This window comes from Xiphophorus hellerii, chromosome 6 (genome assembly GCF_003331165.1).
Source record: "Xiphophorus hellerii strain 12219 chromosome 6, Xiphophorus_hellerii-4.1, whole genome shotgun sequence".
Taxonomy (NCBI): domain Eukaryota; kingdom Metazoa; phylum Chordata; class Actinopteri; order Cyprinodontiformes; family Poeciliidae; genus Xiphophorus; species Xiphophorus hellerii.
The window spans coordinates 10,543,197-10,561,755 of NC_045677.1; the positions used below are offsets into that span (position 1 = coordinate 10,543,197).

An 18,559-nucleotide genomic window follows, 5' to 3' on the forward strand; every position below is an offset into this window, starting at 1 on the left:
GCAATGTTACATTTTAGATATAGCTAGTGAAGCATTTTTTGTTAGGATGTAGCATGCTAACACATGCTTTCAGACATTAACATTTTAAATATAAGGTCATTTCAAGGTTGAGTCATTTCTTGTTGTGATTTATTCAGCTCCTGTTGGGATGTTATGTAATGGAACGGACAACACGTTTGACCTTGACTGGTAGAAAAGACAGAAGATGTGTATTTGAAAAACGAGCCTTAAATGTCAACTTTGTAGTCTTATGATTTATCAAAGACAACATGTTCCGTCCTTTGACCACAGTTCATGCAGCATAAATTTAAAATGTAAATTCTTTTGTTTGTCTTTGTGGACATTTCCACAAACATATATATATTCTTCTTTTGAAAGAATTTGCTTGACTTTCAGCACGATTAATAGTTTATAAGGATCTGTCCATGTTAGCTGTAGCCTCATAATATTGAACTACTTAAAGTCTCTCCAACTGAACGTTTGGCTGAATGACTTTCAAATGTTTCTGAAAAAATAAACCTACATCGAAGATATTATCCTCTTGTCTTAACCTACGGCGGGGCAGTCTCATAGGCAGGCTAGATTTGAGAACTGAATTTGACTTTCCTCTTAAAAGGGCTTAGACATAACTTGAACTTGGTTAAAAAAAATACTTGTGAACAATTCTGGAGTCAACTAGACCAAATGAGGTTGATGGAAATAGGGTGTAATATAAAACCTTCTGAACATGAAGTTGAAGCGTACATGACATTTGAATTTGTTTCCACAATTAATCAGTGAAGAGAAATAAACTGAAAACAGTGGTTAAGTACTTGGGCTTCAACTGCTTACAGGTACAAAATAAACTAACAATATGATTCTAACGCTGGCATAATTTGTTGGCTGAAAAGCTGGTAACAGACAACTTTACATTATGCCACTATTGCTTTTAACAATAAAGCTTAGCGCTTTGAAGCAAGAATATTTTTGATACAAAGGTGTTCCACCCTTTCTCTCTAAGCAGCTGCAGTGAAACATGGAGCCATTTTTACATGCACAGCTCTCCATTAATATGGTGGCGCCTAAGTGTGTCAATATCATGTCCTAATTAGACATGATCCAAGATCCAGCTCCCCGCCCTGGATCTTTTCTGACCCAGTCAGATCCATCCTCGTAACAAACACACATCCCTTCTAATTCCTCATAAGGTTGGACTACTTAAAATTTTATAAGATGCTCTTAGGAAATGATCTATTATTGTTTTTTTAAAATTTTTTCCAGTGTTTCCAGTTTTAGAGGCATGTCTATATGAAGCATTTGGAAAATAAGCGAAAAAGCAACTGCAGTCTTAATGATTGGATATAATGCTTTTAACAGATAGAAGAAACCACTGCTGTGTTAATCATGTCAGAAAAGGGCTCTAAATCAGCAGGAGTATACATTAAAGGTCCCTGTCAGTTCCACATTTACCTACTGGCTTACATTCCAGCACAAATCCAGTTTGAAATGTTATTACTTAAAAAGTTTTACAGTATTTTACATGTGACATGATAAAATGGTAACCAGTTCTTTGTGTCTTTTAAATTTTATACTAGATTGCCTCCTCTTAAAAAAAAAAACATCCTTGGGTCTAAGATTTAGGGCTTTTGCTCCTTAACCACATAATCCCTTTGAATGTTCACACCAGCAGCCTCTGAGCCGGTTTTAACCTGCTAAATATCCATCCTGTCCTGTATTATGAAATCAAGCAACCCTCTAATGTCTTCCTCTTCCTGTCCGTGGCTCACTGTCCCTCTGTGATTACAGTGGGCAAATTGTTTATGGATGATTATGTAATGAGATTCATTCATTGTCAGTCATGCTTGACGAGCTGCTGCTCCTGGTGTTTCTGCTCAGTCCTGGGTGTATCGAGGGGAAAAAGTGGGAATGCTGCGAGACGGAGGAGAGATGATGGTGGAGTTTAAAAAGCCTTTTCTTTTATTGGGAAAAAAGTCCTCTTTTCAAGAGTATGCTTATATCTGACTTCTTCTGAACTTACTCTTGGTCTTTTAACTTTCGCTTACATGTTCACTGGTTGTCTGAGTCCCCTGGCAAAAGTATACATCCCCCCTAACTTTTTAGTTTTATTTTTCTTCATGCTATTAATAGAAATTTCAATTTATATTTTTAGACTAACCTTGGAATAGACCAAGGTTGTGTACATATGTCAAGTAGGAAGAAAACAATGCAGAGTTTGCTAAATCTTTTTTGTACAGAAATATCTGAAGAGTGTTTTATGCATTTGTTTTTAAGAAACAAGTGTGGAACTACAGCTAAAGGTTTTAGGAATTGTGTCTAAATCAGCCTTGCATGAAGACTAAGTGTTTTTTTCCATTCTTTGTGAGAAAACTCAACTGAACAGCAATTTTAGAACATTAATTTAGATTTTTACTGGGCCGTTTTCCACATGGATCTGCAACTCCTCCCGATTTACCACGAACCTCTTCGCTGCAAAGATAATGAAGAAGGTCGTGGCTCAACTTGAAGAAGTTGTGTAATTGTCAGCAAAATAAAAGTGAAACAGACTTCACCCAACCTTATTTTCAGACGCAGAAAAAAGATTTTTAGCTATCGTTGGAAATGTGTTGTGAACAATGGTGTTATAATATATTCTCTAATAAATACTCACTTATGAATCTTCACTGAGAAAACATTAAAATATCAACACAAAGCTTAGCAGTTTTTTGTTTGTTTTTCCCGTGAAGTTCACATCTCTGTTTCAAACTATTGGTGGTAATACCTTTGATGCTAAGGATTTTAAATAGTAATTTATCTTTTTTTTCCACCATACTGTTATGTACTCTAGAGTTGTAAATGTTTCAGCTGGACTGTGAGGATTTTTATTTTTTTAGTTTTACTCTTAAACTGGCACTAAATCTTGGTATCAGTATTAAAGAAAGGACAGGACTAACACAGGACCAGCAACTGTTTCTGGAACAAGACGAGACATTACTCTTCACTAATTATCTTATAAATCTACAGTAAGACTATCAAGTAAGTAAGTAAGAATATCAAGTGTAAATAGAAGACACTTTGGGTCTTTGCAATCCTCTAACAAGTTCAGTTTTCTTAAAACAGCTGAGATTCCCTTGTGGTATTTTTGGGAGCAGCCAAAAGAAAATACGGTTTATTTTGTGAAAGAAAATGTTAACTTCCATGTGGTTGTACGGCTCTAAGCCTCTTGATCTGCGCCGACCACAGGCTCTTCATGATGCGTGTGCTGCGCGGCTTTGAAACCTCAGTAAAATTTCTTGTCTATACCTGGATTTTTCAATTTGCACTTCCTCGGTGTATAATAATAGCTAAATACAAAACCTCCTGATGTTAGCCCCACTCACAAACACACACACACACGATTTGTGTGTGCTAAGAACTAAAAATGTGTGCGATATGGAAAGAAAAGAGTGGAAGAGGAGACGGTTTGCTATCAGAGGCTCGTTAATCCTGCTTGAAAAGTTGGATTATAAATCCTGAGCAGAGTTTGTGAGATTATTAAACATAATTTAAAAACATTTGAGACACATTTAAACATGGAGGTTTGTCAGTATAAATCTAATTTTAAAAGGTGGAAATTGTCAGATTTTTTTTATTTATGTGCTTAGTTGTAACATGGAGTCCTCTTATAAGTTGCATATCTGCATATGGCCTTAACCTTTTACTATTACACAACCAAATACATAAACAGTAAAATTGCTAAGATGTGAAAGTTTCTGAAATCAGTTGAACGTACTCCCAGTGTCTCCCACTGCAGATGTTGACCCAAATCTGTGTTCAAAAAAAGCTACAAAGTTTTCTTTTTGCTAATTTGGTGTCAGAGGATAAATCAGTAGTTTGTCATATTTAGAACATTTCTAAAACCTTCCAGTCATAAACCACCAGGACGATTGCAAATATCATTTTTCATCCCATTAATGAAGAAACATGACACCCTTTGTAGGCTGGCAGTTTGTAGATAAACTTTGCTGCATAAACCTTTGTCGAAGATCCTGTTTTTAGTTTCTGCTATTTATTCATTTAGAATAGAATAGAATAGAATAGAATTACTATATTCATCCCAGCAGGGAAATTATTTCGCAGTTACAGCAGCATAGAGACAAGACACACAACAACCACCACTGAGTAGCAATTGTAGACAAGATAAAATAAAAATAAAATATAACATGCTGTCAATATAAAAAGCAGCTTAGAGCAGTCCTTGCAAAGATTCAAAAATGCAGATACAGTATGTATATGTAAATATATGTACAGCAAGTGTGCCACAGTGCAGTTGTGCGAAATTGGACTGATTAGTGCAGAACAATAATTTAGCTTTTATTGTACAGTGAGATGGCATGTGGCAGGAAGGATTTCCTGTATCTGTCCCTACGACAGCGGAGCTGGAGCAGTCTATGTGAGAAGGTGCTCCGCTGTCTGTCCACTATGTGGTGGAGAGGGTGCTGTTTATTGTCCATAATAGACAGAACCTTCTTCATTTAGATTAAGACTGTTTGATGGTTGGATCATTAAGTGCATGTATTTAAACACTTTGCTCTAAAAAAGACACTTATTTCAAAGTTGAGAGTTTTTAAAACTTTATAATTTTATAAAAGCAAAAAGAGTCTGATGCAAATGTCTAACCAGTTATGGCTAAATTGTGAAACCCACCAGAATAATGTAGACTTTTTAATAGCAGCTAAAATGCTTTCTATTATTATCTTTTGCATGACCACTGTCTGGCTTGCCTATTAAGCACGCTATACACAGAAGTAAGAGGTAGCCGATGAATTATTAATCCAATGGATAAATCTTGATGCATCTTGTGTCCAAAATTTTGTCTTGGCTCCCTCCAGTCTATAAAAGTCAACCTAAAACACTTACTCTCTTTTTTTAAATCCACTTTTTCCTTTCCTCGCTTCCAGCAATAACTTTGTCTTGGATATTCCTTTTGCATCTGCCTATGTTGCATGTTCATTTTTAATAGTTTTTGTCTGATTTTTTTATTTTATTTTTTTTCCGCTTTAACATGTGGTGTTTTTTTGTAGCAAAACCAACATCCCGTTTTAACGAGTCTATGCAGGGCTGGAACCCAATATTCTGATTGGTTTTTCAGACTTCAGGAGCGGTGCTTTATGAATGTCAGTGAGCATCAACAAAATGAGTCACAAGAATATAATTTTAAAATTCAGACTCTTCTCTAGTGCTTCTCTGATTGTACTGCCTCTGAGGAGTTTCTGAATCCTTTATTATTGTTATAAGGCTCTGTTACAAGGTTGTACGTTTGATTCCAGCTTTTTTCTGCCACAAGTCGATGTGCCCCTGTACAAAGGCACTTAACCTCAAATTCCCACTCAGTTTGAGCGGTCAGTATGACTGGAAAAGCTCAATATAAGTTCAGTCCATTTACTAAGTTAGAACACTGTTTACAATATTTTAATCACTCAGTTGAATATCTAAACTAGTCCAGGTTTTCCAGTTTTCCTTGTTAGTCCAGTTATCAAAGAATAGCTAACAAAATTCTTACATTTAATCAGTATACATAAATAAGGCATTTTGAAAAGTGACATTTGACTTCATTTTTTTTTCAGTATGTGACAATTTCACTGTTGGCAGAAGGAAAAAAGCAAGTACTACGATTTGAATGACTTTATCGAGGGATAATTTGCCGAGGTTAGATGAGTGACTGACTCCTCCAAAACAGAAGCTTGTAGACCTTACCTGATCTGTAGCTGTCTTTATCATGATCATGATCTGAAGCAAGAACAGTGGTAAGCCTATTATAGAGCAATAGATCTTTGCCCAAACCCAAATATTTTCTATACTTCTTTAGGTCATTTTGCAAAGAAGGCCCCAATATGCCACTTACTGCTCCAAGACGTGACATCTACATGTAGCTCCATCACATCTTGAAGCGAGATGTCACAGCACATTTCCAGGCCTCTGGTGGAGTCCATCCCTCAGTGGGTCAAAGTGGTTGTGGCAAAAAAAAACAATCTCTGCTGTTGTTCATAGATTAATGCCTAATCTGTGAGTATTTTATATTTTTATCCAAATGGAATAAACTTCTTTAGGAGTCAACAAAATGAGTCACGAACATTTTTTTATTCTTGCCTGAGTCAGTCAGTCAGGATGATAACAGTCTTCAGTTATGTCTTGCTAATCTCTCCTTGTGTCTCTCACTATGAATCAACATGTGAACAGTGGCTGTCACAAAGCAGCAGAGCAGCTGTGACAACCACAGATCAGTTGGTGTGTGTGTGCGTGTGTGTGTGTGGGCGTGTGTGCAAATGTGCTTCTGTTTTTGCCAACAGCATTGTGCGTGCGTTTGTGTGTGTAACTGTGTACACACTTGTCTCTTAGTTTGTGTCTGCCTGAGCACGTTTGTCACCGGGGGCTGGATGCTGAAATTTAGCTCCAGCGAATGAGGGAATATTCAGGGTGGTCATGTGACTTTGTGATGTCAAAAAGAGAGAGAGAAAGAGAAAGAGAGAACAAGGTGCAATTTAGCCCCACAGCTGATCTGTGCAGCGCTCACAGAGAAGCTGAGACAACCAGACACAAACACACGCACACTTTCGCTTTTTCACTGCCATGCACTTCTTTCCTTTCGCCTGTAAGCACACATGCACTTTACATGCCTGACATCCATGCAGTTACACAAACAAACAACTGCAAGGAATCACTCTAAAGTAGACAGGGGAGCATTTCTTTTCTCTACTTCTCAAGATCACAACTGTTTGGTAAGTGAAGACTCCTCTGCCTCCTGGACAGCAGTAATAGGACACTTGAAGCAGAAGAAAGCAACTAAGGACACAGGAAGAGGAATCAAAAAGGACAACCATAACTAAGGGAGCAGAAAAAGGCTGACAAGCAAACAGGTTGGAGAGAAGATCAACAGAGGAAGACCCACTGCAGTGCATGAGAATGTCTTTCCTTTCTGGCTCACCCTGGCAGCAGCCTGGCATCATTAATGGAAACAGTGGGTATGGACAACCTTCCAGCGGGTATCAGCAGCAGCAGCAGCATCAACAACAGCAGCACAAACCTCCCGGTACTCTCTCCAGTGCCAGCATCCCTGCCGTGATGGCCTCTTCTCCATTGTCACCGTCCAGTCCAGCTGCTCCCCGCCACGGTGACTGGCATTGCCAAGGCCAGATGGCACCAGGAGGAGCCACTGCCACAGCACAGACAGGATCCAGAATAACTTTGATGGAAGATGAGGGGAAATTAGGCCGAGGCAGCACTGAGGGGAATTCATCGGGGATGATGGCATCAGGAACCCCGAGCTTCACCACACCGTTGTTGAACATAGAGGATGACTGGTCTAGACCAGAAAGGCCAAAGGAAGATGGACTTAAGGTGGGAGTGGTTGGGAGTGTATTAGGGAGCGCAGGACAGAGCCCCAACAGCCCCCTGTCGTCACACTCCTCCCCAACTTCAACATCACCTTCCCCTTCTCTCTCACCAGGGAGAGTCTTTTCGAATTCTGTCATTGATCCTAAGCCATTTGGACAGAGCGATCTCCAGCAAAATATGGACGGATTTTACCTTCAGGGATCACAAAAAGCTGTCCAAGGACACATCTTCTCACCGGTCTCAGAACATCAGGAAAAAATACCATTAAATCCATCCATCACCAGAGATACAGTTTCACATGAAGTAAAAAAAGAAGATGAGAGGATAACAACTGGAAGCTTGTTGAAAACTCTGAAGGAAGATTCTAATGCAAGTAAGCCTGGAAATCAAATACTCAAGCCATACTTAGGAAAGTCAGGTACAGAGGTACCTGCTCCTTCTGTGTCTGAGCTAACAGGTAGCAAAGCTAGCACCGCGTTGCCCACAGGACATGCACCTGCATCTCTGTCTCCACCCAACAGAGCTGCTGGTAATGCAGGGCTGAGTGTTGTAGGAGGGTACAGGTCAGACAGAGAAAACTTAAGCCGTACTCAAACGGGAGCAGCAACATGTGCTCCACCAAAAAGCAATGTATCCGAGAAAAGAGTTGTAAGTCCTGGTCCGGAACGGGCTTTAAATCACCATGAGGATACAACAAACAGAGACACCAAAACAACCAGAGGTAATGACATCCCTCAGCGAACTGCAGTGAGACGTGCAATGTCTGACTGCTCACATCTATCTGTTCCCATGGTAATGGCCGGGGCATACCCTACTGGCATGGCCATCACACAAGTGATGGCACCCAGCACGCCAGATTTCATCCCAATGGGAACACCCTGCCATCCCAGACCCTCTTACCCTCATGTAGCTGTCCGTCGATCTCTCACGGTTACAGACGGTTCTGAAGGCTCTGCTTCAACGGCAACAATGATCTCAACTCCTTTAATGATGTCACCTGTGGTGCCATCTTCTCCTCCCCCTAAGAGACATCATGGGAGCTGTGAAACCAATGTTCTACTTCCTGTTCCAACTCCTGCAGGAACACTGGCTAGAGGTACCCAGGACACTATGACAATAACCACCGGTAAGATATATTTCTTGTTTGGTGTGTGTCTGGGGTCAAATAAGAGACTAAAACATGAGCTAACGTATTAGATATGAGAATATCCTCATGTTCACAAGTAACTTAATCTTTTAATGTCTGTTGCTGGTGTCAACCAATTAGAACTAGAACTATTATGATATTAATTTTAAAAGTTCAACTCTGACACTGCATAACCTTTTTCAGTGTAGATGTCTACTGAGGAAATAACGGTCCTCCTAATGTTAATCAGAAAAACTTATTGTAATGTGTTAATCAGGAAAGAAACAGTAACTACTAGACAATTCAACTGTCTTTGGAAAGTCTCCCATTTCTGTGTTTTTTTAGTGATTTTGCTTCATATTTTCTTTGATCAGCCACAATCAGCAGGGTACATTGCCACTGGTTCTGACTTGTTTCTGCTTTTATGGGCAGCCTCAGTCTGGGTCCACTGTTTAACAGTGAAATGTGACTTTGACTCTTCTTGTTTATCGCTTTTATATAAAGTATCTCCACACAATGCCTTTGCTGTTTTGAGGAGAAAGATTTTTCTTTGGATGTACTTGCCATGTCACCAGAGTTGAAAACTTCCAACAAAAGTTCATTGTTTTGATTCTCAGCCATGATTGTCTAGTTAGCCTCTCCTACAGAGGGGAGGAGCAAAGTGTCAGTGTTTCTGTAGCTCTGCTGTCCGTAGTTGAAATTTAAGCTAATCTTCTACAATTATCCTGTAAAATGACATGTACCTCAGACATACAGTAGGTGGGGATTTGTTTGCACTGCAGGCTCATTCGTCTGTTTGGCATCTTCATCGAACCCAAACTCATCAAACGTAAAATTCACACAATAAAATGTTAAAAAATTAAAAGCAGGAAGATGAAGATTTGTTTCTGTTGTTTCCCTAAATCAAAAGTACAGACTGTTCTGTGAAGGCCATTACACTGAATGTAAAACAGCAAATGGAGTTTTTTTTGTTGTATGAATGGGAAATCTGAATTCAAACAAGTAATCTGACTTTCATAACAAGAGATAAGTAGTTTTAATTTGTGATGTTTTGCAGATTGGTGTAGCCTTTTTAACAATCATGAAAAAAAATTGAATCAGAGAAGCAAAATGGGTAATTAGAAGAAAATGATTATATTAGTGGATGTAATGTCTCAAAGCTTATCTGGCTCAAAGATGCTTTCCTCCTTTGACACAACAGCACTTAGTTTAAATCAAGTTAATCTACCCCTAACGTTTTACCAGACAGGGTTAAGTAAACAATCATTTCCATAAAGACATAGAAAATTAAAACCCTACTATTAATATTTTCTTTCCTGACAGGATCTTAACAAGTTAAATCAGTGGGAATGCTGGTTTTCCTTAGGACTCGTAACATTGCTGTATTTCATTTAATTTGAGAATTGTCAAACAATAAGTTAATTATATTTTAATACTCTCTGGTGATGGCTGGAAAATTTTGTTAAAGCTAATGTTGAAATTAAAAGACTGAGATTTGCATCTTTAATATTATAAATCTAGTAACATGCATCAGTTTTCTTCATTTAAAAACGAAATGTGCTATTTTCATTTCCATTGTTTATTTTTGTATCTTCGGTCTCATGAAATCATCCAGAGCACGGTGTTCTGCTTTTCAGTCTACAGCCACCAGGAAAGCGGAGACATTGATTAGACATTGACTCTGACTGTACTCATTCAAATATAGAGCAGCTATTTCTAGCATTGTGTCTGTCTGCGTTTGTGTAGGCACTCTCGTGTGCGCGCGTGTGTATCTGTGCGTAGGTGAGCAGCGTTCACTGACGTGAAACTTACAGATTTTTAAAGGCAAACGCCTACATAGATACACAGAGTAAACATCACGTCCGTACTCTAAGATCATTCATCACCAAAAGAAAGTAACAAACTAATACACACATACAAAAGGTATGTATACAAAAAAGAAACAAATAAGAGTGGCAGACAGAGGTAATACCTTTCTAGCACAGGATTAGCCTCCACTTCACCACTGAGATGTTTTCTCGAATTTTGATTGGGTTTCAGGATGCGTTGCGTTTTGGTATCAATCAGAGCACCAGGGTGTCTTTCAGACAAGTCATTTTTCATATTCATTTCTCATTATATAGCCATATTTAATAGATTGCAATATATCTTATATATATACAGTACAGACCAAATGTTTGGACACACCTTCTCATTGAATTCAATGAGAAGGTGTGTCCAAACTTTTGGTCTGTACTGTATATATACTGGATGTATATATATAAATATATATACATATTTTGTTGATGTTTTCAAGCATTTATTTCTGTTACTTATGATGATTTTATTCTTCCAGCAAGTTTATGTTCTAATTGACTGAATATGACCATACATCAGACACATTGTTTATAATTGTTTGTTTGGTTTTTGTGTGTTTTTTTTTTTGTTTTGTTTTTTTTTGGGGGGGGGGGGGGTTTGGTGCTGGGGGTTAATGGCATGGTGGCTACCAAACAGGAGTCTGGGGTGTTATTGAGGTTCTACATTTTTAAAAATTTGCTCCCCACTTTTGACACAATCTGGCTCCTGTGTTGAAGGGTCAAGACTTTGTGATGCAGAAACCTGAACCTGTTGTAGAATTGTGCTTTACGTCTTCTGGTTGGTTTTGTTTTACATTAACTTATGCAAAAGGAGGAGCTTTCCCTGAGCAGCATTCATGCTAGAACCACTTCTGACGCAGTCGTTCATATCCTCATTTTCTCAGCTACACTGTGTGATTGATAAACCATGTATCTATCTTTGGTCTTATGTTTCTTATAAAATGAGGGCAGATGGAAAATCCAGACGAAAACAATCTGAGGGCACAAAGTTATAGCTCGTTGCTTGTGACCGTCTGCAGCTTGTTATTGTGCAGTTGGAGGAGAGTGAAGGTGAACTGCTCCAGGTGTAGCATCGGAGCCAAAAACAGGCCAACAGGAGGGGCATACGGCATGTTTCCACCCCCTTTATTTCCTCAGAAAAAAACAGTCATAAACACCAATCATTTTATTTATTTAGAAAGGACGCATTTAATGCTCTGATCATTAGCTTAAATGCAAAGCGAAACACTTTTCAGAGTGAAGTCTTGTCTGGGATTCTCTCACTATTCTCTATGGTTAACAAACCCAGCAGCTGCACCATGCACTTATTGTACAGAATCTGGCCTTGCTTTTCGGCATGCCACCGCTTTCTTTTTGAAGATAAGAGCTCAATTTCTGCAGCTCTTATTGCATTTTGTGAGCAAAACTGCAGGCGTAGTTCGTCCCACATACAACAAAAGAGCTATCGATGAATCGAGTTACGGTCAACTTGTTTTAACACATTGCCATTGACTTCATGTGCCACAATACAGAATGTTTCCTGCAAAAGCTTCAAAGGTTTTTCACCTTTTATGTTTCTTGCGATAAAGTCTAGACTTTGAAAACTGATCTGCTGTCAAAGTTGCTGTAAATAAATCTTATTTGTTGATAATATACAATTAACATTTTTTTTTTAAAGTTATATTTTGGATTTCAGGGAGAAGCAAATCTAACATAAAAATTCAGATTTTGAACAGTGACGCTGATACTTATTCAATTAGCAGGTGTTATTTCAGTAATGACATACTCACCCCCCACAGGATGTACAAATACAGCAGCTTTTCGAACTATTTAGAGACCTTGAATTTTTTTACATTCCGTCACATTATGACAAATTTCAATGTATTTGTGAAGTGGAAGGATATTTATACTTTTTACAAATAAAAAGCAAAATTTTTACAAATTCAGCATAATTTTTTTAGAACAACCAAACGTATCTTACAGCCTAAATCGGCCAGACTGCGAGTTAATTTGAAGTCCTCTCTATATATTTTGCTCTCTCCACCACAAACAGTTATTCCATCAGCAGCTGCAGCTGATTGCCGGCAGCTGTACGTTTTAGTCTGCAGTTTTTCAGTCTGCAGTTCAATGCCGGATGAGTCACTAGGCTGATGTTGTTGGGTGCAGTGGCACAGCACTAAAACTTACAATTTTACAAGCAACAAATCACCAGTTTGCTAATCTGAAGCTTTGATATTCCAACCTCTGCTTTACAGGCTAAAATTTTGAGGACAGCTTGTGCAAATTAAGCAGACTGCATATATATTCAGAACAGATATAGCATTGTAACTCTGATTGTCAGTACGTTACCCATACATAATATATTTATAACACAATGTGAGATTTACGGGTTTGATTTTAAGATTTCAATTGATCTAAGTTAGTGTTAGTTGTTTTTTTTTTTATCACATATCAGAACAATGCTTTGCACATTATCGGGTAAGACCAGATCATGATTTATGAGACGTTTTTGAACACAGTGTCAAGGAGGAAACGTAGCCAATGAGCTCAGAAAAGACAGTAGTTGCTACAAATCTGTTTGGCGGTGGTAATTTGCTGGAATTTGTTTTTGTTGCCTGACATGTCATTGTCTTTGACAGTCACCAGAGAGGATGTTCTAGACGTCCCTTTGCTGATTTCTGGTTTCACAGACCTGGATACAATGTGCTTGGATCACAGAAGGAGCTCTAGAAATGAAAGCGGGCCGTGGGGGTCGGAGGGCTCTGGCTGTTCCATTATGTCTTTGAAATCTCTTCTTATTTTTCTTTGCTTTTCTCTAAAGAAAATGGATTCTAATCATGCATATTTCCTTTGTTAGACACCAAAACACTGCAGGGAGTCCTGATCATTAAAATTCATGAGACTACGCTGCAGAGAGGGTTTAGGAAAGAGTAGGAGCAAGTTATGAGTTTTCATCGCACTAAGCTTAACGTTGCCATGTTGGAATTGGCTTCATTACAGCTACAGGGGAAGATGAAGAGGCAGGTCACTTATGCAGATTTGAAATGGCTTTAACTGAACACCAAACGTGTGGCATTTGCTTTTCCATCGCCAGACAACGGCTGCACAGTTTCTTTTCTTTCCTCAGATTGAACACAGCCATGTTTGCTCACAGACTGAGCAAGCATGAAGGCACAGGTCAGAATAACACAATAAGTGTATGTCAAGTAATGGCAGCAAGCAACAGGCTGCATGTGCTATCAGGTAGTCGTGAAGAAGACCGCAGCAAATGAAGACGAATCAAAGAAAGGAGAGAAAAGCAGGAATGATGCAGACGGTTGAGTTCAGATGGAGATGAGGGGACGCCGCATGCCGTGGCTTGGCCTGTCCACTCTCGGTTAGGTAACAGACATGTTGGCTGCCTCAAAGAGCGCTGGTGCTTTTCTAACCCTTTCTCTCCCAGCTGTCTGTCTTTAACCATCATACTTATGTAAACATTGTGACTGAGTCTTTCTCCTTTTGATTATCACTTTGCTCCTTCCTTTTTTTGTTTCTTCTCATCTCTCTAACCAGATATTTTTAAACTCTGCTCCTGTACCAATAAGTATGAGTAGAGTTTATTGGAAAATGACAAGGACCAAATTGTCTATCTGCATGCTTTCTACAGTGCTCCGAAAAAATCTATATATATTTCTCCCGTTTCAGGTTTCTCCTGTTGTTTCTTTATGTCGCACTTAAACATTTCAGGTCATCAAATTTGAAAAATCAAGAGTTCCCAAATGAAGACTTTATTAATTTAGTCAAACTGAACTGATAATTTTCAGAAAAGCAATATTTTGTGCGACTCATCCCGACAACGATTGAATCTTTTACATTGCTTTGGAGAAATTTTTTCACATTATTACTAATCATCATTATTTTAATTCAGCCATACCAGCTGTTTAAGTTTACAGTTTTTGAATCATATTGAAGTCCAAACTTAGACAACTCTTAGACTTAAAACAAACTTTTATATCTTGCTGATAGGTTACTTGTAATTATGTTTAGTCTTATCTTTTTCCCCTGTTTTGTCTTATTATAAATTAAAAATTAATTAATTATGTCTGTATGTAAATTAATGTACACATTTGTGCTTGAAACAAAACAAAAATACTTGGTAAGATTTTGTGTGTCTGGAGTGAAGCTCACTCCAGAAATGTAATTTTAAATTGTTAAGGCCTTTGGGGTGCATTGCCGGCATTGTTCGGATCTTGCTGTTCAGCCCAGGTCCACTTGAGCTTAATGCCATAAATTATTGCTGGACATTGATTTTAAGTATTTTTTTAATGGAGAGCAGATTTCCAGTCTCCATTTGTTATCATCATTAAGATGCTTCTTGGGAAATATGGGATGGAACTTTGCCTCGTTTCAGGTCATCAGTAGTTTTTGCATTGGATCCTCCCATGGAAGCCGTTTTCCTCCGTTCTCTTTCTGTACTTTGCCATAATTGGACCTGCTGCTACTTCTTTGGATGGTTGAGTGCCTTTAGTTAATTTAATTTAGTTGTATATATTGTTATTATTATTATTGTGTGTTTGCTTATTTTTACTGTATATATTTGACCTTTTGCACGGGAGCTGCAATGGAAATTTCGTTGAATTCTGTTCAATGACAATAAATGCTATCTATCTATCTATCTGATGTTGAAACATGAAGCTAAGTGAGGCCTGCTGTGCTCTGCATGTTGTTCTGGTTTGTTTTGTGACGAGTTATTGGTGCATACTTAATGAAATGTTGGTGACTTTGTGACTGATGGTACCGGTGACCTTGTTTCTCATGTGCTCCTGAATTTCTTTAGATCCAAGCTTTATGTGTTGCATTTTGAGATCTTTTAATCTACTTAATGTCGTTAGATGGGTTCTTTTGAAGATTTCTTGATTCTATAGGATTGTAGCACAGTGTTAAGGCTTGACAGTCGCTAGAAAAATTGAACCAGAAAAAACACAATCATAATTAATTTGTGATTTATCAACAGCAGTAATTACTTTTTACAATTGTCCAAATTGCTTTCTTTTGCTCCCACGTTATTATTAAGGGTTATTAAGGCTTTTCATCCTTAATAAAAAGAAAAAAAATAATTTTTAAAAAATATAAATGTATAAAATACAGCCACATTCCTTAGCTGGACTGTGATTGACAAGTATCAGGAGTTGAGCTTTATCAGAGACTCTCCAATATTTAACTGTATAAGCGTGACTCCTTTCATTCAACTGTTTCTTCTCTACAACTTTTCACAGTTGGAGAGAAGATTTAATTTCTACAACTTTGAGGTTAGAAAGAGTTTAAAATAGATCTTTTTGGAGAATATTTCAAATGCAATGTGTTGTTCGCAGTTTGAATTAAAATAAATTTTTTTGGCAGAAAAAGGCTAGCATTTGAAATCCTGAAGTGAGCAGAGATGCTAAACCTCTGTGCCTCCCACACCGTCTACTGTCAGGACTGGGGATGACCGCGCTGACATGGATTTTGAGGAGACAGCCTGTCACCATTGTGCGCGCTTACATAAGGCCGTGCATTAGACTAAATGGGTTGTCCTGTTTACCGAGCAGACCCAGAATCATCTGCTGCCACGACCTACATAGAATCTTCCACTTGGATGTTCAAATCTATAAATAACAGAAGTGCAGATGAAACCAGCAAGTGCTGCGATGTGATACTTTTCTGTCGGTGAAAGATGTTTCACTTATCAGAACCGTGAGGCAAATGTGTTTTTGTTTAGTGAAGGAATTTATTCAGGCTTTCAGTTATTAGATGCTTGAAGTGTTTGAGTTTTTTTGTGGTTTTTTTTGAGTGTGAACATACGTATGTGCAAATGTGAGCTTTAAAGAAAGCGAGAAAAAACTGCATAACCATGTCACTAAAGTCATTAGGGTATATTTAAAATAAGTTAGAGATAATACATCTTTACTCAAGTCAGAATGAAACACGTTCGAGTGGATTCATTTCTAGAACATGGATATTTATTCTGTGATATTATTGACTGTATCAAGGAAATTTAAATTAGGAATGTTTTCATTTCGATTGAACTGGATTTAAAATGTGTTTCTAAATAATCAGAAGCTTAAATGTGTCAAACTAAATTTATGCTTAAAGCGCCTTTTTCATTTGAGAAAAACTAAAATTGTGATGGACAAATTAACATAATTTCATTTTTAGCTTTGAATTTGACATACGTGAACATGTATCTTTAATAACACAGTGAATGTTAAACTTTTCTTCTTCTGTAATCGGTGCTCTTAACGGTCAAACAGTGAGAATGTGTGCTAAGCTTTTGTGATCCTAGCTGTACTGATGGAAACCTGCATCCATTTATTCCACAAAACATGCATTAATTTCCTCCAGATCAGAGCAAGACTAATGAGTTCAAGACACCCCTTGCCAGACTTTGCTGCTTTTTCTGGCACAGTCCAAAAAAATCCTCACTACCTGTCTTTGCAGTTATCTGTAGCCGCTGCTGTCAAAACCTGCCAGTGCCACATGATCGGTGCTCTTGTAATTACAGAATTAGCATGTGAATGCACCCATTTCAATCATCTTTTTACTTGTCTTACATGTCTCTTTTCTAATCAATTCTTTAGTGAGCTATTTTAGGACGTTGTAAAATGTCACCCTCGTTTTTATCCTCTCAACCATTAGAAATGAAGTATTTTAAGCAGCAGCAAAACTCGCAAACTAATCAACTCAGCCTTCAGCTCGAAGCCTTTTGTTTATAAGCCAAACACAGGCCCGTTTGTGTCACATAAATATCAGATTTCTTTGAAATATGACCACGATTTTAAATGCATTTCCTAAACAATAGATAATATATCTGCCCTTATTTGCAGATTAGAGAAAATGTTCACATATTACAAGTTTTACACTTGAAGTTTTCAACTTAAATTATTAATTTCTTTGTTTAATTCAATTCAATTCAATAAATTGTACCTAATCTCATTAACCTGAAATAATTTATATTCTACAACTTGCATATTAATTTCCAGAGAATCTACCAGGATAAAGGAACAAAAAATATACAATGGATGTTAAAGCTTTAGGCATTTTTGTGGTAAAATGTCTAGTTTTGTTACTGTTGACTTCTGGTTTCTAGCATGCTGCTTAATGTTTCGGGTCAGAACTGTCCAAAATGTGGACATGTTTATAATGTAATACAAAAGTAACTGTTTGGTAACAATGGCTTTAGCAAGAAGATGTAAAGGGGTAAAGGTTAGCTTAAGTTTTATTTAACCCAATTTAGTCTATACCAGATCTGTTTTTTATTTACATTTTACAAGATATATTTTAAATTAGGTTATTCACATTTTCTGAAATCTCTCTCAAAAACTTGGCATTTTACCAGCTAAACCGCATGTACTCAATGTATTTGGTATTATCAGCTATTTTCTCGAAGCTTACTTTATTAAATTAAAATTAGCCCAACTTTGACCACAAAACTCTTTCCTTGGCAGTGAAATCTGACAACAAGGAGAAGCAGGAGAAGATGGACATCATCTCCAGCAAGACGGACAGGATCAACAACTTGGACAAGAAGGAAAACAACACTGACAAGAACCAGAAGCCAGAGATGATCCTCAAAAGTGAGGAAAAGATGGAGAAGCTGAACGACAAGGCTAGCGAGAAGCCGGAGAAGGTGGACAAGCCGGAGAAGACCAACAAGGATGAAAAGAAGGAGGAGGATAAGAAGCTGGCTGAGAAGAAGGAAGAGAAGGGAGGAAAAGGCCCAGCCAAGTCTCCCACAGGCAACGGCAGCAAAACCATGCCAAGCGCCGACAGCAAGAGCAAGGTGAGCGTCTGTAACACACCAACCCAAAGTGCCCTTCACACACACACACGCACGCACACACACGCCTACTCACGCCCTGCTCACAAACTCACATCAGTCAAGGTGGCAGCTGATCCAGTGGTAACAGAAATGCTCTTACCACTCCAAAGTAATCTTTGATCATGCAGATATTGAATGTGGGTGTTTTCTGGATGTGCTGTAGTGCGTGTGAGTCACACCTCAGGCCACTTTCCATATCATCTGCTCTCTGGCGGTTGCTCAGTTCTTTTATTTGGTGCTTTTATAATTTACTGCTCATCACCTACACAAGGTGGGTTTCTGGTTGATCTTTTATAATCTTTTTTTTTTTTTTCTTTACGGTTGCCATATGAACTCTGGCTATGCTGCCATATTTCTGTTGCTGCTGAAATTTCACCGCTGCATCCCCCCCTCTCTTTGCCCTCCTTTATT

General features: G+C 38.1%; 1 protein-coding gene across 1 annotated transcript in view; it reads left to right on the top strand.

Annotated features, from left to right (window-relative positions):
* The window catches only part of LOC116721254 (microtubule-associated protein 4-like), an 81,937-nt gene that overhangs the window by 42,493 nt on the left and 20,885 nt on the right, over positions 1-18,559 (top strand). The window contains exon 7 of the mRNA XM_032564870.1: positions 17,775-18,109. Coding sequence (XP_032420761.1) covers positions 17,775-18,109 — 335 coding nt within the window. The remainder of the gene's footprint in view (positions 1-17,774; positions 18,110-18,559) is intronic.